The 19634-nt window shown below is 55.3% G+C and overlaps 3 protein-coding genes across 3 annotated transcripts; 1 reads left to right on the top strand and 2 right to left on the bottom strand.

Annotated features, from left to right (window-relative positions):
* Positions 1-12151: 12151 nt before the first annotated feature.
* On the bottom strand, positions 12152-14528 carry P884DRAFT_332152 (histidine phosphatase superfamily). Its single transcript, XM_069445764.1, has 3 exons — positions 14114-14528; positions 13584-14039; positions 12152-13504 (listed from the first exon to the last, which is right to left on the bottom strand). The coding sequence occupies exons 1-3, from the start codon at positions 14166-14168 to the stop codon at positions 12207-12209; spliced, it is 1809 nt and encodes a 602-aa protein (XP_069294473.1). The 5' UTR covers positions 14169-14528; the 3' UTR covers positions 12152-12206.
* Positions 14529-15805: 1277 nt separating this feature from the next.
* Positions 15806-16666, top strand: P884DRAFT_287409 (uncharacterized protein; the record flags this gene model as incomplete). Its single annotated transcript, XM_069443880.1, has 1 exon — positions 15806-16666. One exon carries the CDS (start codon positions 15806-15808, stop codon positions 16541-16543), a length of 738 nt encoding a protein of 245 aa, XP_069294474.1. The 3' UTR covers positions 16544-16666.
* A 134-nt stretch (positions 16667-16800) lies between these two features.
* P884DRAFT_250134 (chaperonin Cpn60/TCP-1 family) lies at positions 16801-19155 on the bottom strand (the record flags this gene model as incomplete). The annotated part of the gene is made up of 6 exons (XM_069440632.1): positions 18927-19155; positions 18756-18822; positions 18445-18653; positions 17722-18312; positions 17003-17640; positions 16801-16893 (listed from the first exon to the last, which is right to left on the bottom strand). The coding sequence occupies exons 1-6, from the start codon at positions 18949-18951 to the stop codon at positions 16801-16803; spliced, it is 1623 nt and encodes a 540-aa protein (XP_069294475.1). The 5' UTR covers positions 18952-19155.
* Positions 19156-19634: the final 479 nt, after the last annotated feature.

A 19634-nucleotide genomic window follows, 5' to 3' on the forward strand; every position in this document is an offset into this window, starting at 1 on the left:
ACCGCATTCAGATTCACCTGCAGCGCCCCACACTGCCAAGGATAGCCAATCATCGCCCGACCACGTTTCGTCAAACTCCCATGTGTTGCGAAGAGGCAACCTGTTTCAGCAGCCAAAAGAGAACTCACCATGTGTTAGGTCTCGTATGTATGCAGCAGTGTCAGTGACCGATGTTTAACCGGAAAGCCTGGTAGCGAACACGAACGGGTGCCGTGTGAAGGTGGCTCAGCATCTCTTATCGTTGTATCCCCCAAACAGACAAAAGAAAAAAAAGAATTACGATAACAATGGGAAGAACAAGAGCAACAATAACAACCCCCATGTCAACGCCCCAGTAGAACCCATACGGTGCTGTGCTATAGAGAAGGCAACTCTCCCTCGCATCCCGAGTTTCACCTCAAAAGATAGAATCAGTCCCTAAAACATCTCGTCGTGACGCGATAACGGGTATAGATAACAGATAATCACGGCATTTGGCACCTCTATCATACGACATAGTAGAGGGTTCTGGTCGCACGCCTAGCTAGGAGTAGTGGATGTACGGCTCTCTTGGCTCTCGTTCTCTAGAATAAAAAGAGGGGCCATAAGTAGGAAAATAGAGAGCACTACACTAATTTAGCTCATCCGGGGGACTGCTGATTGCGAAAGCGACCTACCACAGTAAGGTCTCTGCGGAACAAAGCGCTCATTCCCCGAACGGTACTAGTAACATTAGCCGAGCAGAAACTGCGAATGTATTATACATACAGGTATCATGGAATGATTAATCAAGGGGCAATTTCCCTAATTGTATGCTCACTACCCTACTCGGTAAGTAAATTAACCATCCAGCGACCCGTCCAATTCCCGGGCGGACATCAGTTGTGCTCTGTGAGCAATCGCACGAACATACATGAAGATGGGCTCATCCGACCCAGGAGCGAAACCACCCGGGATGCCACTGTTACCATTTGCCCATTTTTCCCTCCCTGTCTACGACGCCGCGGCAGCTGTGAGCGTTATCATCGAACGAGCATCTGAAAAGAAGCGGTTCCCTTCCCTCAGCACCCTTACCCTTTTTGTTTTTTTTTTTTTTTTTTCGCTCCACAACGCTGCGGCAAGTCTAGCGATTCGCTGGATGGGGGTAGGCAGGCAGGTCCTGGTCCTGGTTCGCAACCCTTCGGACCGTCCCCTGGCGATGTGGCCCCCTCCCCTGGTCGCGCGATCACTTGTGGGGAATGGTGAGGTCACAAACCCCGGATCGGCCTGCACTGCCGACGGCTGTCGGAAATGGCCGCTATCCTCTCGATGTACGATCACGATCGGAAGAAATCAAGTAAGTTGTTGTACACTATAGACTAGTGCAGACACCCTAGCCATACACTACATACAACCAGTGAGAGAGGGTGGGGAGATAAATGAGAAATACTGAGTGAGGGGCAGGATAGCCATTAGGGTCGCGCGCAATGTCTGAAACCGATACAGTCCCTGCGTCTGTTGGCCGGTTTTTGGACACCCACAGCGTGAACCTCCTGACGTGCGCTTCGCATCGGTAGTTTGTAATTTTGCAAGTCCGGGTCAGTTGTCGCCTGCCGCTTGGAAGGTCAGCCGGCACGGCAGCGGAGACAGACAAGAGAGAAGGGGCCAAGACACTGTAGCAACGTCTGTCCCGTAAAACCCGGTAGTTCGGGGCCTTGGTATTTTGGGGGGACCCGACCGCTCCGTTCGCTCCTCCGGGATCGAGGAGATTGAGAAACGAGAGAACGTTTCAACAAAAGCCGAGCCCTCCGTACGCAGCCCACAAGAGAAGAAAGCCACGCAAGCAGAGTGGAAACAGAGAACACGGAAAGAAACAGAGGGAGAGTAAGTGAAGAAGCCAGCCGCTGGCGAGCTCGCGTCTCGGAGTCGATCCCTACTATAGTAAAAGAGGGCCTACCGTTGACTTCCAAGCAGTTAAGGTTTAGGTTTCAAACACGCCTGTACATACGCCATATAGTAGACAATCCATACACGAGGCATGGAACTTATTCCGAAGTGTACGTACATTGACTAAAACCACGGGATTGCACTCTACACGGGGGGCCTTTGCACTTTTGGACTGAGACAGGGCGACGCCATCATTGTTGCCGACCGAGACCAAATTGTGCTAGGCGAGAAGATTCCTCGCTTATTAGTTCACCCCCGGTCTAGTTACACAGTATTCCGGGCTTCTCGCTAGCCTGCCCCCTAAGGGGGACATCAAGGTTCTTATAATAACTCCAAATAATTAGAAAAAAGAAGATGACGATGAAAACTTCAGGTGGTCAAGGGGGAAGGAATGGTTCAGCCGTCGGCAGCTGTAGATAACGACGATCCCTAGCTCAACCTTGTTAGCCGATCCAAGCTTATCTCGCTAAGAATGTGTGCCGTGGTTATTCCGAACGAGGAAATCGTATGAAGAACCTGTGCTAAACGACTTAACAATTTACTAACGCAAGATATGGTCGTAACTCCGTACACGTATAGTACACTCCGCCCCAGAGTCGCGGGTAGAGAGAGCCGAGTTGGCAAGAAAGAACGAGAAAGCTACACTGTCTCGCTTTTGGCGTGCAAGCATTCCTCATCCCTGGCACATACCCTCGTAGTGTAGGCGTATGTATGTCTTGGAACCCGGGGTCTGATTGGGCGTTCACTACGCTGATCGCGCCTCTTCAAGTTCTTCTAAAGTACTTAAAGGTGATTTGGGGGGAGGTACAGGGAGAGTAAGAGGAGGCGCAATGAGCATATTTTTGCTGGTGTATGCTACAGACATCAGACGGCGTCCCGAGATCTAACGTGGGAAAATAGAAGACTCTCCGAATTCCTTCGTTTCCCCACTCCGTACCCCTTGTTATGTCAAGTGGCATGCGTCGTCAGTCGGCGGTGGCTTTGCCAGGCCTGGTTACGGGGAGGTGTAGTATAATCCCGTACGTGTGTACGTGTGTGTGAGTATGTGTGTGCGTGTGTGTGCAAAGTACGATAGATAGTGATCAGATGGGTGGGTGGGTTGCCAACCGCAAGGCCACCTGAGTGGCTGAAAAAAAAATTCAGTCGGTGAAGAGCCAGTCATCGAACGGAAACCCAAGGTGAAGAGAAAACAGGAACAATAAACAATATATGTAGGTGCTACTCTGTGAGAGTGAGCCTATACTAAACCCGGCTAGGTACACCGTTAATAAGCTGAACTTCCACTACACTACTTATAGCATGTACGGCGTGGTAACGATGTTCTCCATAGGATCACTGGTGAGCAAAGGCGGGCTGAGACAGCATCTTGTAACTTCATCTTATCAACAACCCCTTTGTACTACTATGATGTGATGGGTAAGTTTGACCCCCTGACCTGGTATTACAGGGTATTACCGGGAATCCAACTTGAAGAGTGTACCAAGCTTCAGAGCTAAAATCAAGACACCATAACTACCATTAAATCACATTACCTGCAAATAGATAAAATGAAATGCGTATCCTGGTTACAATAGTTTCCTGGTTATCTACTTTTTTCTTGGAGTTTTACCAACTTCCTGACATAGGGTTTTTCCGTGGTGCCCTGGTCGGTACCTAGACAGGGGGTGAAACTTTGGCTCCCTACCACAGTCGATAGACTAGTGTAAACAGGGGACATATCCTCCTTCCGCAGTGCGCGCTGCCCTCGATCCTCGGCTAGTCTGCCTTAACAACAAGCAATTCCTCCGCCGATGCTGTCTTGGTTCGCGGACGCTGGGAGGAACGGTTTTTGGTGTAATGGTTCGTGGCCGCCTGCCGATCCACGATAAGAGGCGTCCAGAGAAGTATGAGCTATCGAACAAAAAAATCGGCGAGGATTCACGCGCATGGCTTCGTGGCATGGCTGTGCCTCTCTGTTGACCAGGGGCTTCTGACCCACACATTGGTCGCCTTAACGAATCTGCCCATTCCTTCCAGGGACAAGTCTCAACAGAAAATCGTTCTGGTGTGTATGTAGTACGCTGAAAGACAAGAAAAAAAAGTTTGTTCTTTCGAGCACGGCCAATGCCACCTGGCCGGATCAATTTTCTCTCTTTACCCTTCTGATTGGTAGATGGGCGAGCATACACGTATCTACGGATTACATACATGCTTGGTAGACGCGTAATAGTCCTCCCAAAGCGATGAACCCGGATCAGTTCGATTCGGTTCGGTTCGATTCAGGTCTCTCAATCTAAAGCCCTGTGTCCCTGTAAGGAAAATAGGGTAATTGACGCATCACGCAGGAGTCGTCTGCACGCAGTACATGTCTTGCAGGCCGAATGAGACGCCGGCAAGGCCGGCGGCAAGACCGGGCGTCAAGTCTCTCTGGTTTGAGTTGCATGCGGATCAGACGCAGGTCGTGCCTGGTCGGCCCTGCTTGCCCCTCTACAACCTCGTGGAATCGCGCGTGAACAGTCGCGGCCCTAACAGTTAACCGCCTTTCCCTGATATGTGTATTAATTCGTTTATCTGGTACTTATTCTTTTTGGCAACTACTTCGTGATTCCGTGCCATGCCTTTGGGAAAAAAAAAAACATCAAGGATTCTTCTGAGACACACTATTCCGGAAGGACACGGTGCCCTTTTTGTCCTGGGGCAAGTGCATACGCAGGCCGGGCACGGCGCCTCCACCATTTCTCACCATTTTCCTGCGTATGTTTGCGTCCGCTACTGATCTTCCGCTTCACCTAGTATAGTCCGCACTCCGATGTAACAAGGAGCTACCGCGAATCGAGATCTTCAATTTGTGCTCCTTCTAAACAACCCCCCCTTGAAGATGCCTTGCAGGTTGTCGAGAAGTTTAGCGTAGCATGCATCTCTCTCGAGATCTGAACCCGGCCCACAGAGAAGCGGCCTCTGCCGCTCATCGTCGGCCAATCACCGCAGTCCAGGCTTCGGCAACTTCAGCTCGAGCCAACCAAATCAGCCAGAGCGCTTGTTTGCGCCGAAGCGCTCACTCATGTATGTAATCCGTATGTATGCACGGAATACGCTCCGCTACATCTGTACGCTACTGTGTGCATCCGTAGGCGTATAGTGTATATTGGAGCATGTCCGAGATAGCGCCCGTGCCTCGGTGCAAAAGCAACTCTCATCGGTTGTGGAAAATTGATCGAAGCCGTAGGCGAAAGAACCGTTTCTCTCCGTCTTGTTGCTTCTTGCAAGCCACCCCGGCTATGCCAAGACATGCAGAAGTGACGTGTGGGAAATACACTATTGGAAACCTCCCAAGAATGAGACTGCAGCTTGTGTTTCTTTCCATACATAGCGCGCGGTGTATACGGGAACACACTACGTAATCTCAGCGGGATATGCAGAATATTCCGTACGCATTGCTGCGCAAGGCTTTATTGCAACTTTGTTGCTGCTTCGGAACCCCGAGTCTAACAATAACTAGCGGAAGTGCGAGACGGCTTGTTCGGTTTCTCGAGCGCGATATCAGATCCGCGTCCGTACTCTAGCATTGGACTCTGGTGCAAGTAACTAAATCAATATGCAACCGTCTGATGAGGCTCCACGACACAAGCAGGGCGACAAGGGGTTGAGAGCCGGACTCCGGAAAACCCCTGTTCGTCGTGGTGGCCTGCCTCTCGCTCACTTCCAGTCCCAACCCAGGTCGAGCGAGTTAGTTCGATTGCCATTCGTAACGTCTTAGTGTAAAAACCCCTGCCCTCCGCATTCTAGGTGGGGTAACGTTCTGTGGGGCGGTGGGGATGGGGTTTGCTTCTTTATTGCTCAAAGTGGGGACTTGGCTAAGAGATGAGAATGGTTTAGCTCGTTAGGTCGCTGTCCAACCCCCTTGCAGACGGGGGCCCTCGTGGTCCCTTGGCCCCGCAATTTGCAAATGCAGCTCGACAGAAAAAGGAATAACCAGCTTGCTAGGGGCGCCGGGGGTAACGCGGCGCAAGGGGAGAGGAAGGAAAAGGGAAGGAGGAGAATCAGATGAACGGGGTCGGGGAAGTATGGAGAAGACGAAGAACAGGACTGGTATCGTATCCACAAGAGTGTAGTGTACAGAGGTAGTTACCCCGTAGTGTCTCTCGCCCCCCTGATTGGCGAGCGACGGGAGGCGCAGCGGAGACAAGGCTGGACGCCGAAACTTTTCGGTGACCACGGTGATAGACTCGGTGAGCTGCTAATAACTAATGGCTTGAAACTAGTCAGGGGGGAGGAACTGAACCCCAGGCCTCCCATCGTTCTGGGCGGAAGCAGAGCTCATAGTTACCAAGCAGCCGAGTGTCTCACCAGGACATCTCAATGCTGGCGCTCCCGCACCTCCCCGTGATGCTTGCCGCTGGTCGCTGAGACGACGCTAGCGAAACGACCCGAGGAAAACCTGTGGGGGCACAGGAATCACAGGGACTCGTGTCGGTGTAGAAGGACAAAGAAACGAGTCGACTTGGAACATGGGACAATATTCGTGCATCAGTACGCAGTAGTGTACCGGACTTAATTTTGACAGTGGTTGCCCTTCCCAAGACGGTTGTGGCACGAGAAAATGCGGGGAAGAGCAGGATGGCGTACATTTAACTACCGGCACTTGCTCGTTGACGGTTGCTACAAACGCAGACTCGATCGTCCAGCCTAACGCTTTTCAGAGGTCAAGCCTGGTATCGTGGAAAATGTGCCTCCATACATCGACCCTAACAATGTGATGTGTGATCGGTACACTACGGAGTACTATGGAGTAGGGTGAAGTGTTAGTTTGTTGGGTGGAGTCACTGGGTAACTACACTACGTAGTATGCCGAAATCCGGGGAAATTGGCTCTGGAGACTGAGCGACAGGGCCTCGTCCCTGTCAGAGGAGCGCCACAATTTCTGTAAAGCGTACTATGTACTATGTAGGGCACATCTTGGCACTCACTTTAAGGCGGCGTTTCACTACCACTTAGTTCTCTCCATTTCACGGACTTCACCCAGCCATACGCTACGCTTGCTACGAGTAGACAGCTTAACATGGCAATTCCCATGCTCGCGTAGTTGAATGTGGTAGTGTGACACTGCGGCCTCGCTTACTACTGCAGCAGTGTGGTGGTGTAGAAAGAAAGACGAGAGAGATAGGGAGAATGGAAAAGTTGACATTCAGACGAGGGCCCCAACACAACCCGTACACTAGTGGTATGTACGTCTCGTGTAACGCAGCTCGTTCATTGGGCTCCGTCTGGGACCCCGTCACCCACTAAGCGACAAACGGTTGGGACCGCACAGAACGCATGGGCCGATGCAGGGCGTCGGGAATGCTAGCATGTGCGCCTCCCAGACAACTCGCGAATGAGAGTGATTCCCAAAAAACCGTCGCTGGCGGTGCCTGGGCGTGATTCCAAACCTCCTCCTGGATGCGCGCTACACCACACTAGGCTAGAGTCCATACATGCGCTAGACTAGCGCTCTTGTCATCCACGAGAGCAGCGTAGCAAAGCAGCCTTTTGGCATTTTGGATGTTGTATCAGAGTAAGAAGAGATTCCGGGCCTCACACATGACACGCGCACTGTGGCACCTCTTAAACGCTAGCGTCGACAGTCTCCATTTATTATCGATTCAGGAATGCGAAAAAAGGGTCATGCGTTACGAGCGAGAGGAGGATATGGCAGAAGCCGTTTCCTTGAACAGCGATAAGATCGGGTTCCGGCAGGCTCAACCCCCTCTCCGAACCCCACTTTTCCCCTCTTCCGAAGCCCCCGAAATCACCACGATTCCAGAGCCCCGGATTTGCAAGCCACCGAAACTCTCGTAACAAACCGTCTACTAAGTAGGGTGCGACGAGGGCGCTGAAACCGGCCACCCCCAAGAGAGGTGAACAGAAGCAGGATCTCGGAAAGCACCGCAATATGACGGGGTTGACTCCGGAGTGGAGACGTGGCCCCCTCTTTTCGCCTCTTTTTCTCGATCGTCGTGACCCCTTCCTCGCAATTTCGCCCCGCAAGCAAGGACTCTTCACAATCATTTGGACGTTGATCACACCATTTGAGGTGGTTTCTAGTGGCATGCGGCCATGATTGATGTACGGATCTGTACTGCGGATACACGACAGGCACGGAGAAGCAAATTCGAGCAAGACTTAGCGTCTCGGATAATCGTGGTGGGTAGGTACGGAAGACCTCGTGCATGTCCTATATACATAGTAGTGTGTTAATGAAGCTGCGCGAGCCCCGTCCTCACGCCTGTGGAGAGAGATCTGCAGGGACTCTCAAACGGGAGGTTTGACGTTGGTTAGTGCCATTCTTGCCGCAGAGGGAAGAAGTCCAACCTGAAGTCCAACCTGCAGCTGCCTTCCCCAACATTCATTGGCATTCCTCCCGGCTGCGTTTAGTTATGCCTCCGCGCGCGCAAGCGAGACGGGAGTAATCCGTAGTGCATGAGTATTGCATGGCCGCGGGGGATCGATTCAGGTCGGACACGGACACTTTTCCCCAAACCTTCGCACAGGGCGCATGCATTTGATGCGGTTCGGCTTCCTCATTTTGGCATCACCTACTCCGTACTACCCTCCCTCTCTCTCGGGCCCCCTTTTCCTCCCACCACCACTGCACCCTACAGCAAACAGCCACGGCCAGGCAACGCGGATCGCCCAGATAAGGAGGGAGGAGCCTACTGCGACACAGTCGGGTCTTGAACTTGGTCCTGAACTCTTTGTAGTTTTTCCTGTTCCTGCCCACCACCCACCTTTCCTTCCTCTCCATCCCCTCCCCGGCGCCAAAGAAAGTCAGACATTGGTTCCGACTTCATCACCCGCTGCTCTCCTCCCCCCACGCAGGCCTATATGCGCTTCACATCCACTCGCTGCGTGTACGGATCAGGACAAGCAGTTTCTCCTCTCTGTACGTGCACGACCGTATATTACCACCTAGCCCGCCCTCCAACCGCGACCTAGGTGTTCCTCCCGCGGGCTCGGCACAGCAACAGGACGAAGGCGGAAGCCAGCGGTCTCTCTGACTGGCTGAAACGGCTTCCTACTTCCTGCGGCCTGTGGTGTACATATGAATGAATGATCCTTGATGCTTGCTGTCGCAACCCACAACGGCAGCTTTGTCGAGGTTGCCGGCTCGGTTCCCATGCCAAGTACCGTGTAGCATTGAGTATATTCACGAGTCACACATTCTTCGAGGGGAGGGGGGGGGAGGGGGGGCAAAAGAGACATGGCATGCCAGGTGACTGAACCAACTTGCTCGTATCGCAGCTTACACATCACGACTTTACCCTCCTCCCCCCCCCCCCCCCTTTTTATTTCTTGTTTCCCTTTCGGCGTATCCATATTACCCGATGCTCCCATACTGTTCACGAGTGACGTCCAATTCTTGGTCGATAAAATAGCAGAGCCTAACACAATATTACAACGCTTCAAGCAAGGTTGCGCGATACCGTACCGCCCCAAGTTCATACACAATTCCTCAGCCCTCCTCTCTCCTCTTCCCTCCCACACCACCAAAAGGATTTGCACTAACCGGCCCAGGGTATCGCTCAGACATCACCAAGCATGCAAGCGGCTGGCGTTGCATCTTCCCGCCGTCAAGAGAGAGGGGGGGGAGGGTTTCAACTACACCCACATCGGGAAAGGGAAGGAATATGAGCGAAAGCTCATCTTGCTCGCTCGGCCAGTCAGAGGAACCAGATTGCTAACCGGCGGGTTTGGGTAATGTGTACGAATTACTAGGTGGGTGCTGAAAGGGGCCCTGAGGGGCTTGATTTTCAGCTGGCTAGCGTCAAGAGAGGGAGGCAAAGGGGCATGGATGTAAAGGTTTTTTTTTTTTTTTTTGCTTGCTCCTTTGCGTTCTCTACAATGTTCAACTTCTTTTTAGCTGCTATGCCATTCTCGTATAGGAACGATAGCCTACTTCCGCTATGTTAGAGGAATCCCATTCCCTGACAGAAATGAGAAGCTACCTTTCTTAGTTGAACGGCCTCCGAAGGCAAGGGGTAGAAGGGGACCGCCAGCGTGTGACTTAGTGACTGACTGACTGACCCAAGTGTGACCGTTCGTGGCGACCAATGTCCTGGGATAATCAGTGTCTCACTCCATCCATCCATCCTCTCCCATGGAGGAGCTTGAGACGATACCTCGTTGAGTCCGCGCCAGGTCGAGAACTACGCCAGCGGGAGGCCTCATCCTCCCTGTTCTTCTGTGGTGGACTAGACTGGACCGAAGGTGGCGATGGTAGAGTGGCATTTATTGCTACGCTTGTCTTGCCCCCCCCCCCCCCCCCCCCCCCCCCCCCCCCCCCCCCCCCCCCCCAAAGTAACGAGAGTCGGGGGTGACGAGGTATGTACAGGGTTCAAGGAGGCTTGCTGGATATCTTGAGAGCGTAGAGTGTACCTCTCCTTCCTTGATGTGGCTGGTGAGCGGCATGAGAGAAGAAGAAGAAGAAGAAGAAGAAGAAGGGGGGGGGGGGGGCTTGATCGTCCTAATATTTTCGTGTTATCTCCCTTTCGATTCGCATGGGCAACCAAGCGACCGTGGGCTTCTCGTAATCGGAACTATGATACTTGTCAATAGTGGCTTTCCCTCCAGCCGTTTTTGTAAGTCCAGAGTATCAGCTCAACTTGGATGTGCTCGGCTGAAAACTTCTGAGGGTTAGGAAGTTTCGCGAGCCCGGTGACGAGCACCTGATGGAGGGAGCCTTGCTCTCGTGCTTCAAAGTTGTCCCATTACTTAAACAGGGTTTTCCGGTTCCATCCACGTGAGCATGTCACCCCTTCTCTCTTTCTTTCTCCCTCCCACCCTCTCTTCCTTCCACCTGATAGTGGCAAAGTCGCCGAGTGTGAGACTTTCCTGTTGTGTGTGCTCTGACCAGGACGCCCTTTGGGGCACAACAGCTTCCAGCAACGCCCTTGAGGCAATACTTAGAGAAGCCACATGCTATACGAGGCATTTTCTTCCTCGAATCGATCCGAAAAGGTTGTTCGGCTTCACCCCCCTGCTTTGTGCAATGCCGAGATCTGTGGGTGTCCGTTGTCAAGCCGTGCAAACACCAGCTGCGATGCGGGAGCCTGCCAGATCGGGCGTATACTCGCCCCCGTTACTCGAAGTTGGGTGGCTGTGACGGGGTGTGTGGCACCCCATGGAACGCGGTGTTGTATGCCCGTTGACTGCTTCGCTCCTACTAGTGCGGTGCTCTGGGTAGCTGCCTTGCATCGTGAGCCTCTGGGAAAAATAGGTCTGGGTCAAGAAGTGTGATATAGATGCCACTCTCTGATGTGTGCCATTCGACGAGATTGTGTTGTGACTCAGAACTCTGCCATGTCTCATGAGAGGGAAATGATCATCTCAAGTGCTTCCTCGGTTTTCAGCCACTCTCGAAGCCTGTTGACCGCTCGGGATCTCGCGAACGAATATGTTTCTGATGAGTGATTTGGCGTCGGAATGAGGGCTGAACGACTTCTTTCACTTCTGGATACTGGCCTCGTCTTCGCAACAGCAGCGGCTCCGTGCTCGAAACAGGAATGCCGGCCACTCAAAAGCTGCAAGCCTAGATCCCAAATGCTTGCTTGGTCATTGTCTCTATCTAGACGGCTCAGGAGGGAAGTCCCTGATCGAAAGCACTATAGACTGCTCCAGTGAGTTCTTGGTTGGTATCACAGCTTGCAATCTTCTCCCAAGGTAAAAAGTAAAGAGCCGAGAGCTGTAGATCGCACGTAACGTAGATGAGGGCCCGAAAGGGGACCTGTTCAGATCATGAACTCATTAACTCCATATGCCAGTCAAGACGGCGACAGCACGGGAACGGCACTTCTGCTTGTCAAAACCACTTCTGACAGGTCCGCTAGCTCTCGAGTCAAGAATCATCTTGCATCTATTTGCTATCAAACAATCTAGGTATAGGATATCGTCCTGGTCCTTTGCACCTTCCATGATCATAGCTAAAAACCAAATAGTGGGAAGCCCCCTCGCACAGGACGAGCCATTCCGTGACTTCCAGGGCATGCATCGCAGTTGCCTCGATGTTGACCAGTGCAGGTTCTCCATCGGCGCCTTCGAGACTCGGTCGGTTTTCTATCCCCCCTCCTCCCTCCCCATTTCTCTCAAAAGCAAAAATCGCCTGCTCCAGTCCCAGTTCGTAAAGGCATAAGAACAACAACACCCATAAGGAACGCTCATACTTCATTGATCTTGATGCCCCTTTCATTCCCCCAATCCCCCAATCCCCCAATTCCCCAACCCCCTCTCGCCCCCCTCTTTTAGCGCAAGACACACCGACTAGAAAGAGAGGAGAGAGTACGGACTCAATAGACACTCCCTCTGATGCTCCGGTCCTCGATTTCCTCCCTCGCAAGAACATCGTCGGCCTCGTCCGCCATCTCTTGGGCGACCACGGCCGACCCGCTCTCCTCGTCCACCGCGCAGCCCTTGTCAGGGCCGTCGTCGCTGCCGCCACACGAGTGGTCGTCGTCGTGCTCGGGATCGTGCTCGCAGTCGGCCTCGTGCTCCCCGTCGCTGCTGTGGTGATCGCCTAGCCGGTTGGCGCGCATCCCGCGGCCCATGCGGGACTGGCTCCTTTGTTGATGATGGTGTTGGAGATAGGCATGTTTGGGACGGTGCGGGAGGGTGGAAGAGGGGACGCCGAGGGTTCTCAGCGGCGAGGTTCTGGCGGCGGTCCCGGCCTCGTTGCGGGTGGATGCGGCGGTGGAGGATGAGGACGGGGTGATCACCGCGCCTGAGCGGCCGTCACTGTCGTCTCCCGAGTCGCCGTCGTCGCTCACGGCGCTGTTGTGCCCGCTGTAGGTGCCGCCAAAGTCGCGCCCGACATGGAGATTATCGATGCCGAGGGGACGGGGAGGCACGTTGGGGCTCCTTAGGCGCGAGCGCAGGCGATCATCGACCGAGATGAAAGACGGTGTGCCGTCGGGGCTGGAAACGACCTCGTCACGGGCTTTGGCCACGTCAATTTGCGGGCCAGCCGCCTTGTCTCTGGAGCCGTCACCGGCCTCATCAGCGGCCTGAGACTGGAAGCGTTTGGCTGCTGGTCTGCGGCTGACAATGGTTTGGCTGTTGGCCGTGCCGTTGAATGATGGATTAGTAATGCCGTACGCTGGGCCGGCTGAGGTCCCGTTGCTGCTCGGTACGGCGGTGCTGGTGCTAGTGCTGCTCGTACCGCTGCCGGTGCCGCTGCCGGTACCGCCCTCGCTCACGGACGGGCCGGACGCATTGTTAGAGGTGATACTGTCGCTCTTGACCAGGTCGGCCAGCGCCTGGCGGATCCTGAAGTTTTTGTCGTGGTTACAGCCGTTCGGACAGCCGCCCCAACGACGCCGGACCTCGGCCGTGCCGGTGCGTGCGAGCGTGGAGAGGTCCTTAGTCTTGTCGTCCTCATCGCCATTCCCCTCGGCCAGCTGTCGCGCGCGCTCCCGCCTGAGCTCAGACCAAGTGCGCAGCTTGTTCTCGAGTATATACTTGCCGTTTTCGTCATTGCGGCGCATGATGAGGAACTCGCAGTGATTGACGTTACGCAGGTCCTCAAAGTACTCAACGCTGAAATGGTACCACTTCATGAGAAAGATGCGGGACATGAGGCCGTGGGTAACTGCAGGTTGGCTCGAGTCAGACAGGCCCATCTTCACGAGAGATGAGAGGATGGGGAGAGGGAGGGAGCTCCGGCTCACCCAACACGCAGACGCTCGCAAAATCGTCCTCGCCAAACTGCCGCCACAGGCTCTCGTTGAAGCCGCTGATGCGGTCGTAGGCATCGGCGGCGCTCTCGCCGTTGGGGATGCGGTAGAAGAAGTGGCCGTAGTCGGCGCGCTCTTGCCACATGCGCTCCATTTCGGCGCTGCACGGCTGGAAATTGCCAAAGTCCTGCTCGCGCAGGCGCGGCTCCTCGTACACCTTGATCTTGTCTCGCTTGAACGGGCTCGGCTCCGGATCGTCGCTGGTCAGCGTCGCCAGAATGCCCTCGGTTGTCTCTCGCGTCCGGCGGTATGGGCTCGTGAAGAAGTGCAGCGTGTCATCCTCGCGTAGCAGCGCTCGCAAACGACGACCGGCATCGTAGGCCTGCTGCCATCCTTCTGGCGTGAGCTTGACGCGGTGGTCGGGGATGGTCTGGTGGATGTCGCGATTCTCTGCGGGCGCGTGGTCAGTTCGAGTCCGGTTCGCTTTCGACGTTGTGGTTTTTCGGCCCCGGACGTAGACATACTGTTGCCCTCGGACTGGGCATGTCTGATGAGGATGATAAGCCTTGGTCTCCCCATGACGAATCGCCAACTGAAAGAATGTTCGCCTCTGGCTTCACAATCGCCGGCGGGCAGAGAAGAGGGCCGGGGGAGACGATGCTCTTGCTGCTCGTCGTATCGTCGTGCTGCTCAGATACCGGGACGGATCAGCAAGGGGCAGCTCGAGTTTCAAAGCTGCTGATAGCGGGGCAAAGGCTCAGCGAGGAGGGCTAGTTCAGAACTTGTGCGTGTCCGAGAGAGAGAGGAGAGAGCAAAGACACAGGGACAATGGCGATACAGCGGACTCGAGGGCCTTTCTAATATGCAATTCTCCACTTGTCTTGGTCCGAAATACAGTCATCAACCATCCAAGGCGTTGGGTCAGCTGCCTAAGCTTCGCCATCGCCCTATATCTACGGGAAGAGCATTACGGAGTACCACACTACCAATGCCTGGGCTGGGGTAGGCTTGGACTATCCGTAGTTGGTTGGGGCCCGAACCTTGCCCCGCGGACCCACACCCCACTTGAACCTCAAAGGAAGCAACACCTCTCATTTCATGATTGCATTGGCAGCCCGCTTCCTGGCGTCCGAGCAACTATTAAGAAGATACCTGGACAGTTAATGCAATAAACTGCTGTAGTTCCTGCCTTGATCGAGCGCACTGCAGGACGGGCCGGAAGTTGCAAAGTTCACGAGACAACGATCTGCGAGTGCACAAGTTCCTTGATGCCTGCAGTTGGCGCCACCTCTGTTGTCACCCTGCAGCTTTGCAGCTGCACTATCATCCATAATAGCCTTATATTACAGGTACTGTGTCCAAGTATGAAGTGGTAGCGCCAGGTTGGGCGAGTAGCGTAGAGTGCATACGACCCTCGCGCTCTGTGCGTGAGCAGCAGCCATCCTTCCATGTCCTCTTCCACCAACCGTGTTTCGCAGTACGAAGGAAGCACCTGCCTGATCACTCAAGAATTTAGGCTGCCTTCCTTCCTTCGACGACCAACTGTAGCGCAAGGGTGTGGTCGGCAGTGCCGCGAGTCGCCTGCGCCTTCCCCCCCGGGTGCTCAAACAAGCGCCCTGCATCCGGATTGGCTCGGATGAGCGTGACAGAGCAGGCAATGGCGGCTAGATAAGCGCCGTGTCCTCTTCAAAGCGCCTCGCAGGAGTCATCCCGAAGATGGTGTTCCTCCCAACGTGCAGTGGCTGGAGTGGCTGGAGTGGCTGCAGTGGCTCAGTTGCACGAACCAGAGCTCACAGCCAAGTTAAGCTAGGCTTGGTCCGACCTTCCTTCTTGCCCCACCAGTTTTCTTACCTTGTCCAAGCTTTCGCTCTTTTGAGTCGCGTTGCCGACCACAACGGCGCACGGAGTATTCCGTACTTCGTGCACACGACTCGGGTGTAATCCTTACAACTACGCGACGTACCTTAATATCGGACTGCTTTTCGACGGCTCACAAACCGCCTCCTGCCTACCACCATCCCACCGCCAAAAGGAGAACTCAATAAGCACAAAGGCCAAACAACCTTGTCAAGCTACATCAGCAACCAATCCGTCAAAGCAACCAACCAACCAACCAACCAACAGCAACCATCTCCGAAAACAAAAGAATTATGGAAAGATAGAAAAGAAAAGAAAAAATTTGTTATCTTGAGAGAAAAAAAAAAAAAAGAAAAAAAATGACGTCCGACACGCGCCCGCCCCCGGCAAAGCGCCGCCGGGCGCTCTCGCCGCACGCGGCGCAGGCGACGCAGCTGGCCGCGCTCTTTGCGAACCCGACGCAGGAGATCCGGATCCCGCCGCCCGCCGGGCCGGACGCCGGGCGCAAGCCGCTGCCGCCGCCGCCCGAGATCGTGACCAACGTGCAGGGGTCGAGCGCGGGCGCCGGGTCGGGCGAGTTCCACGTGTACAAGGCGGCGCGCCGGCGCGAGTACGAGCGGCTGCGGCGCATGGACGAGGACCTGGCGCGCGAGCGCGCCGCCGAGGAGTTTGAGCGCCGCCGCCGCGAGCGCGAGCGCGAGGACGAGGAGCGCACCCGCCGCAACCGCGAGAAGAGGGAGAAGAAGAAGAGGAGGAAGGAGCAGGCGGCCAAGGAAAAGTCCAAGAGCGGCGCCGGCTCGGCGTCGGAAGGAGCGGGAGATGGCAGTGGTGGTGGTGGAGGAGGAGGAGGAGGAGGAGGAGGAGGAGGTAATGGTGGAAGTAGTGGCGACTGTGATTCCGAAGCAGAAGGAGAGAAGAAGAGCGGCCAGGGTGGTGGAACACAACAAGGGGCAAAGGACGTGGTGGGTGAGAGTGGTCCGGGCAACGCCAGCGAGAGTAAAGCGGACGGGGGTACAGATGCTGCTGCCGTCAAGAAGCAGGATGTACCCCCTGCGGCCGCGGATGGGCCCGGGTTGGTCATTCACGACGATGATTGATGAGACATGGAGAAGGGGGCAAGTCTTAACAACAACAACAACAGCAGCAGCAGCAGCAGCAGCAGTAGCAACACTGTCACTACGCGGGGGACCGCGGGGGGCGGGATGGCCACGACCGGGACCTTTCTTGTCTACCAAAGGTGATTAGGCCCTCATTCACTCTAATGGGGTATTACGCCGGCTCCTCTGGCCATTACCCTGAGCCATACAGCGGGCCATTTATCCCCACGCTCCTCTTCCCCCTTCTCAACCCCCGTCTACTCATCCATCCCGCCACCGCCCGTGCCGACGCCCGGTTGCGCCTTTTTGGCGCTGCAGATATCGTCTACTCTCAACAAGAGACACGCCGACTGTCGAGTAATCTCTGGTCAGCATCTCCCTCTCTCTCCTGTCTAGGCTTTTTTTGTATGTAACCGTTCGAGGGAGGAAGCCAAAAAAAAAAAAAAAAAAAAAACATACCTCGATCGCCGTCTTCATGCTCTGCACCTTAATGGCCTCGGGCTCCCACACGCCGTAGTCCTTCATGTCGACCAGCGCGCCCGTGTCGCCGTTGACGCCCCAGGAGCTCTTGCCCTCGGCGTGCTTGGCCCGCAGGTCCGTCAGCACCCGGACCGGGCTCTTGCCGGCGTTCTGGATCAGCGTCCGGGGGATGACCTCGAGCGCCTCGGCGACGGCCTTGTACGGCCACTGCTGGATGCCCTCGATGCTCTTGGCCATCTGGGCCAGGCGCACCGACACGGCCATCTCGGTGGCGCCGCCGCCGGGCGACAGCCGCGGGTGGAACATGACGTTGCGCGCGACGCCCATGGCGTCCTGCAGGTTACGCTCGATCTCGTTGAGCACGTCCTTGGACGGCCCGCGCAGCAGGATCGTACACGCCTTGGGCGACTTGCACTTGGTCAGGAAGGTGAAGTACTCGTCGCCGATCTTCTCGATCTCGAACAGGCCGCACTTCGTGCCCACGTCCGATTCTTGCAGGTCCTCTACTCGGTTGACAATGGTCGCGCCCGTCGCCCTCGCTATCCGGTTGTTGTCCGTCTTGCGGACCCGCCTCAGCGCCGTCACGTTGGCCTTCATGAGGTAGTGTTGTGCCAGGTCTGGCGGCAGAGTGTCAGATGTGTTCTCCAGTAGCGAACAAACGCGCGCAGGGAGCGAAGGGGAATCATGGAAGAAATTACCTGAGACGCCCTTCTCTGTGATGACCAGATCCGGGTTGAGCGCGATGATGTGCTCGCACATGGCCTTGACCTGCTCCTCCTCGATCTGGAGGATGCGGTTCCAGTCGTCCTCCTTGGTGATCTCGATGTTTGTCTGCGACTCGCCCTTCTTGTACTCGAGCGGGCAGTCGAGCAGGATGATGCGCGGGTTCTCGATCCTGCGCCGCATCTTGGGGTGCGTGATGTCCTTGTTGAGCATGACGCCGTCCAGCACCCTGCTGTCCTCGATCTCGCCGCCGGGCACCTTCTCGACGCGCGCGTACCGCTTGATGTCCACCTCGCGCTTGCCGTTGCCCACATCCCACGTCACGGTGCGCACCGCCTTGAGAGCCAGGCTGCACATGAGCTCCGACCACCGCGAGACGAACTTTGTGCCGATCGACGACGAGATGAGCTGGTACATCGCCTTGTCGTCGTTGACGTCGATGGGGAGCGAGATGTCTTCGATGATCTGCAGCGCGTCCTTGAGCGCCCGCTTGAATGCCGAAATGATGACCACAGGGTGGATGTTGCGCTCGAGCTGGGGCAGCGCCTGCGCCAGGATCTCACCAGCTAGGACCCGGGGACCCGGTCAGCAAAAATACCCTTCTCTTCTGCCCAGCCCTCTCTCTCTCTCTCTCTCTCCCTCCCTCTCTCTCTCCCTCCCTCTCCCTAACTCTTTTCCCTTCCGCTAAGGCCACTTACCCAGAATGATGACGGTTGTGGTCCCATCGCCCACCTCTTCATCCTGCGTCCGGCTGAGCTCGATCATGCTCTTGGCGGCGGGGTGCGACACCTCGATCTCGCGGAGGATGGCATGGCCGTCGTTGGTCAGCACGATGCCACCCATAGGGTCGAGCAGCATCTTGAGCATGGCCTTGGGGCCGAGGCATGACCGGATGATGTCGGCAACACTGTGGTCGGAGAGAGGGGGAGGGAGGGTCCGAAACGTCAGCAAGCGGGGTCCCCGGAGTTCATTTGTCTATCGGTGAGGGGGAGGGGAACTCGTAGCATACGTTTTGGCGGCGGCGATGTTGGACAGCTGGGCGCTCCGACCCGTCTGCCTATCACCGCTCTGGGTGTCTGTAGAAGCGGAGGAAGCTCCTGTCAGCGAGGGGTGTCCGACCAAAGACAAATCAAACAATTAGCGGGGGGGGGGGGGGGGGGGAAGGCGGCTCAGGACGTACTCATCACCAAGACAGGGGCCTGCATTTTGCCTGTCGTTGGCTCTCGCCTGGTCCTTGTTGCTGGGTGTTTGAACTAATTTGCGATATGCTATCAATATTGAAAACAAACTCGCCGGCAGAGGACGGAAACCGAGGGTTGCGCAAGGCACCAAATTTCCGGGCGGGATGTTGCGTTCAGATGTCGTCGGCCAGGCAGCTCGCTTGCATTCAGGTGGGATGCCCCGAAAAGTTCAGAACGTCGGACCCACCCAAGCTTCCAGGCCAGCACGGGGTGGGGGGGCAGATGTGGGGCAGCCGGATCAACACAGCTTCCGTACAGATACAAGTCTTCTGAAGGATGATGGGCAACAACGGGGCATCAGACAGAGGCAGATATGACGACGGGTAGCCTCTCCAAAGGAGGTTGCTTACTTTCCGCAAGCGTTCAAAGATTATCCCAATTCAAGTGGTTTTAACGAAAAAAAAATGAAAAAAAAAATGCAAAAAAGTGCACCCGTTAGCGCAGCAGGCCCAACGGGTGAAAAGAACCGAGTCAGACCCGACCACGATTCCCAGATCCTCATATATATGTGTATGTATATACAGTACAAACTCCTTCAACTTCCTCACCTGCCCTTATCACGTCCTTGATCCAATACCATAGATTCTCGCCAGGCCTCTCGAAGGGTAACCATCCTCAGATCAGACCGCACCTGACCTCAGCAATCG

This window comes from Thermothelomyces heterothallicus (genome assembly GCF_042370625.1).
Source record: "Thermothelomyces heterothallicus CBS 202.75 unplaced genomic scaffold P884_scaffold_28, whole genome shotgun sequence".
Taxonomy (NCBI): domain Eukaryota; kingdom Fungi; phylum Ascomycota; class Sordariomycetes; order Sordariales; family Chaetomiaceae; genus Thermothelomyces; species Thermothelomyces heterothallicus.

Bases quoted from the DNA above. Each gene is read 5' to 3' on its own strand.
- P884DRAFT_332152 (XM_069445764.1), bottom strand. From the start codon at position 14,168: ATGGGGAGACCAAGGCTTATCATCCTCATCAGACATGCCCAGTCCGAG. The intron at 14,040-14,113 runs GTATGTCTACGT...ACGCGCCCGCAG, and splicing joins TGCCCAGTCCGAGGGCAACA to AGAATCGCGACATCCACCAG. The intron at 13,505-13,583 runs GTGAGCCGGAGC...GCCAACCTGCAG, and splicing joins TGCGAGCGTCTGCGTGTTGG to TTACCCACGGCCTCATGTCC.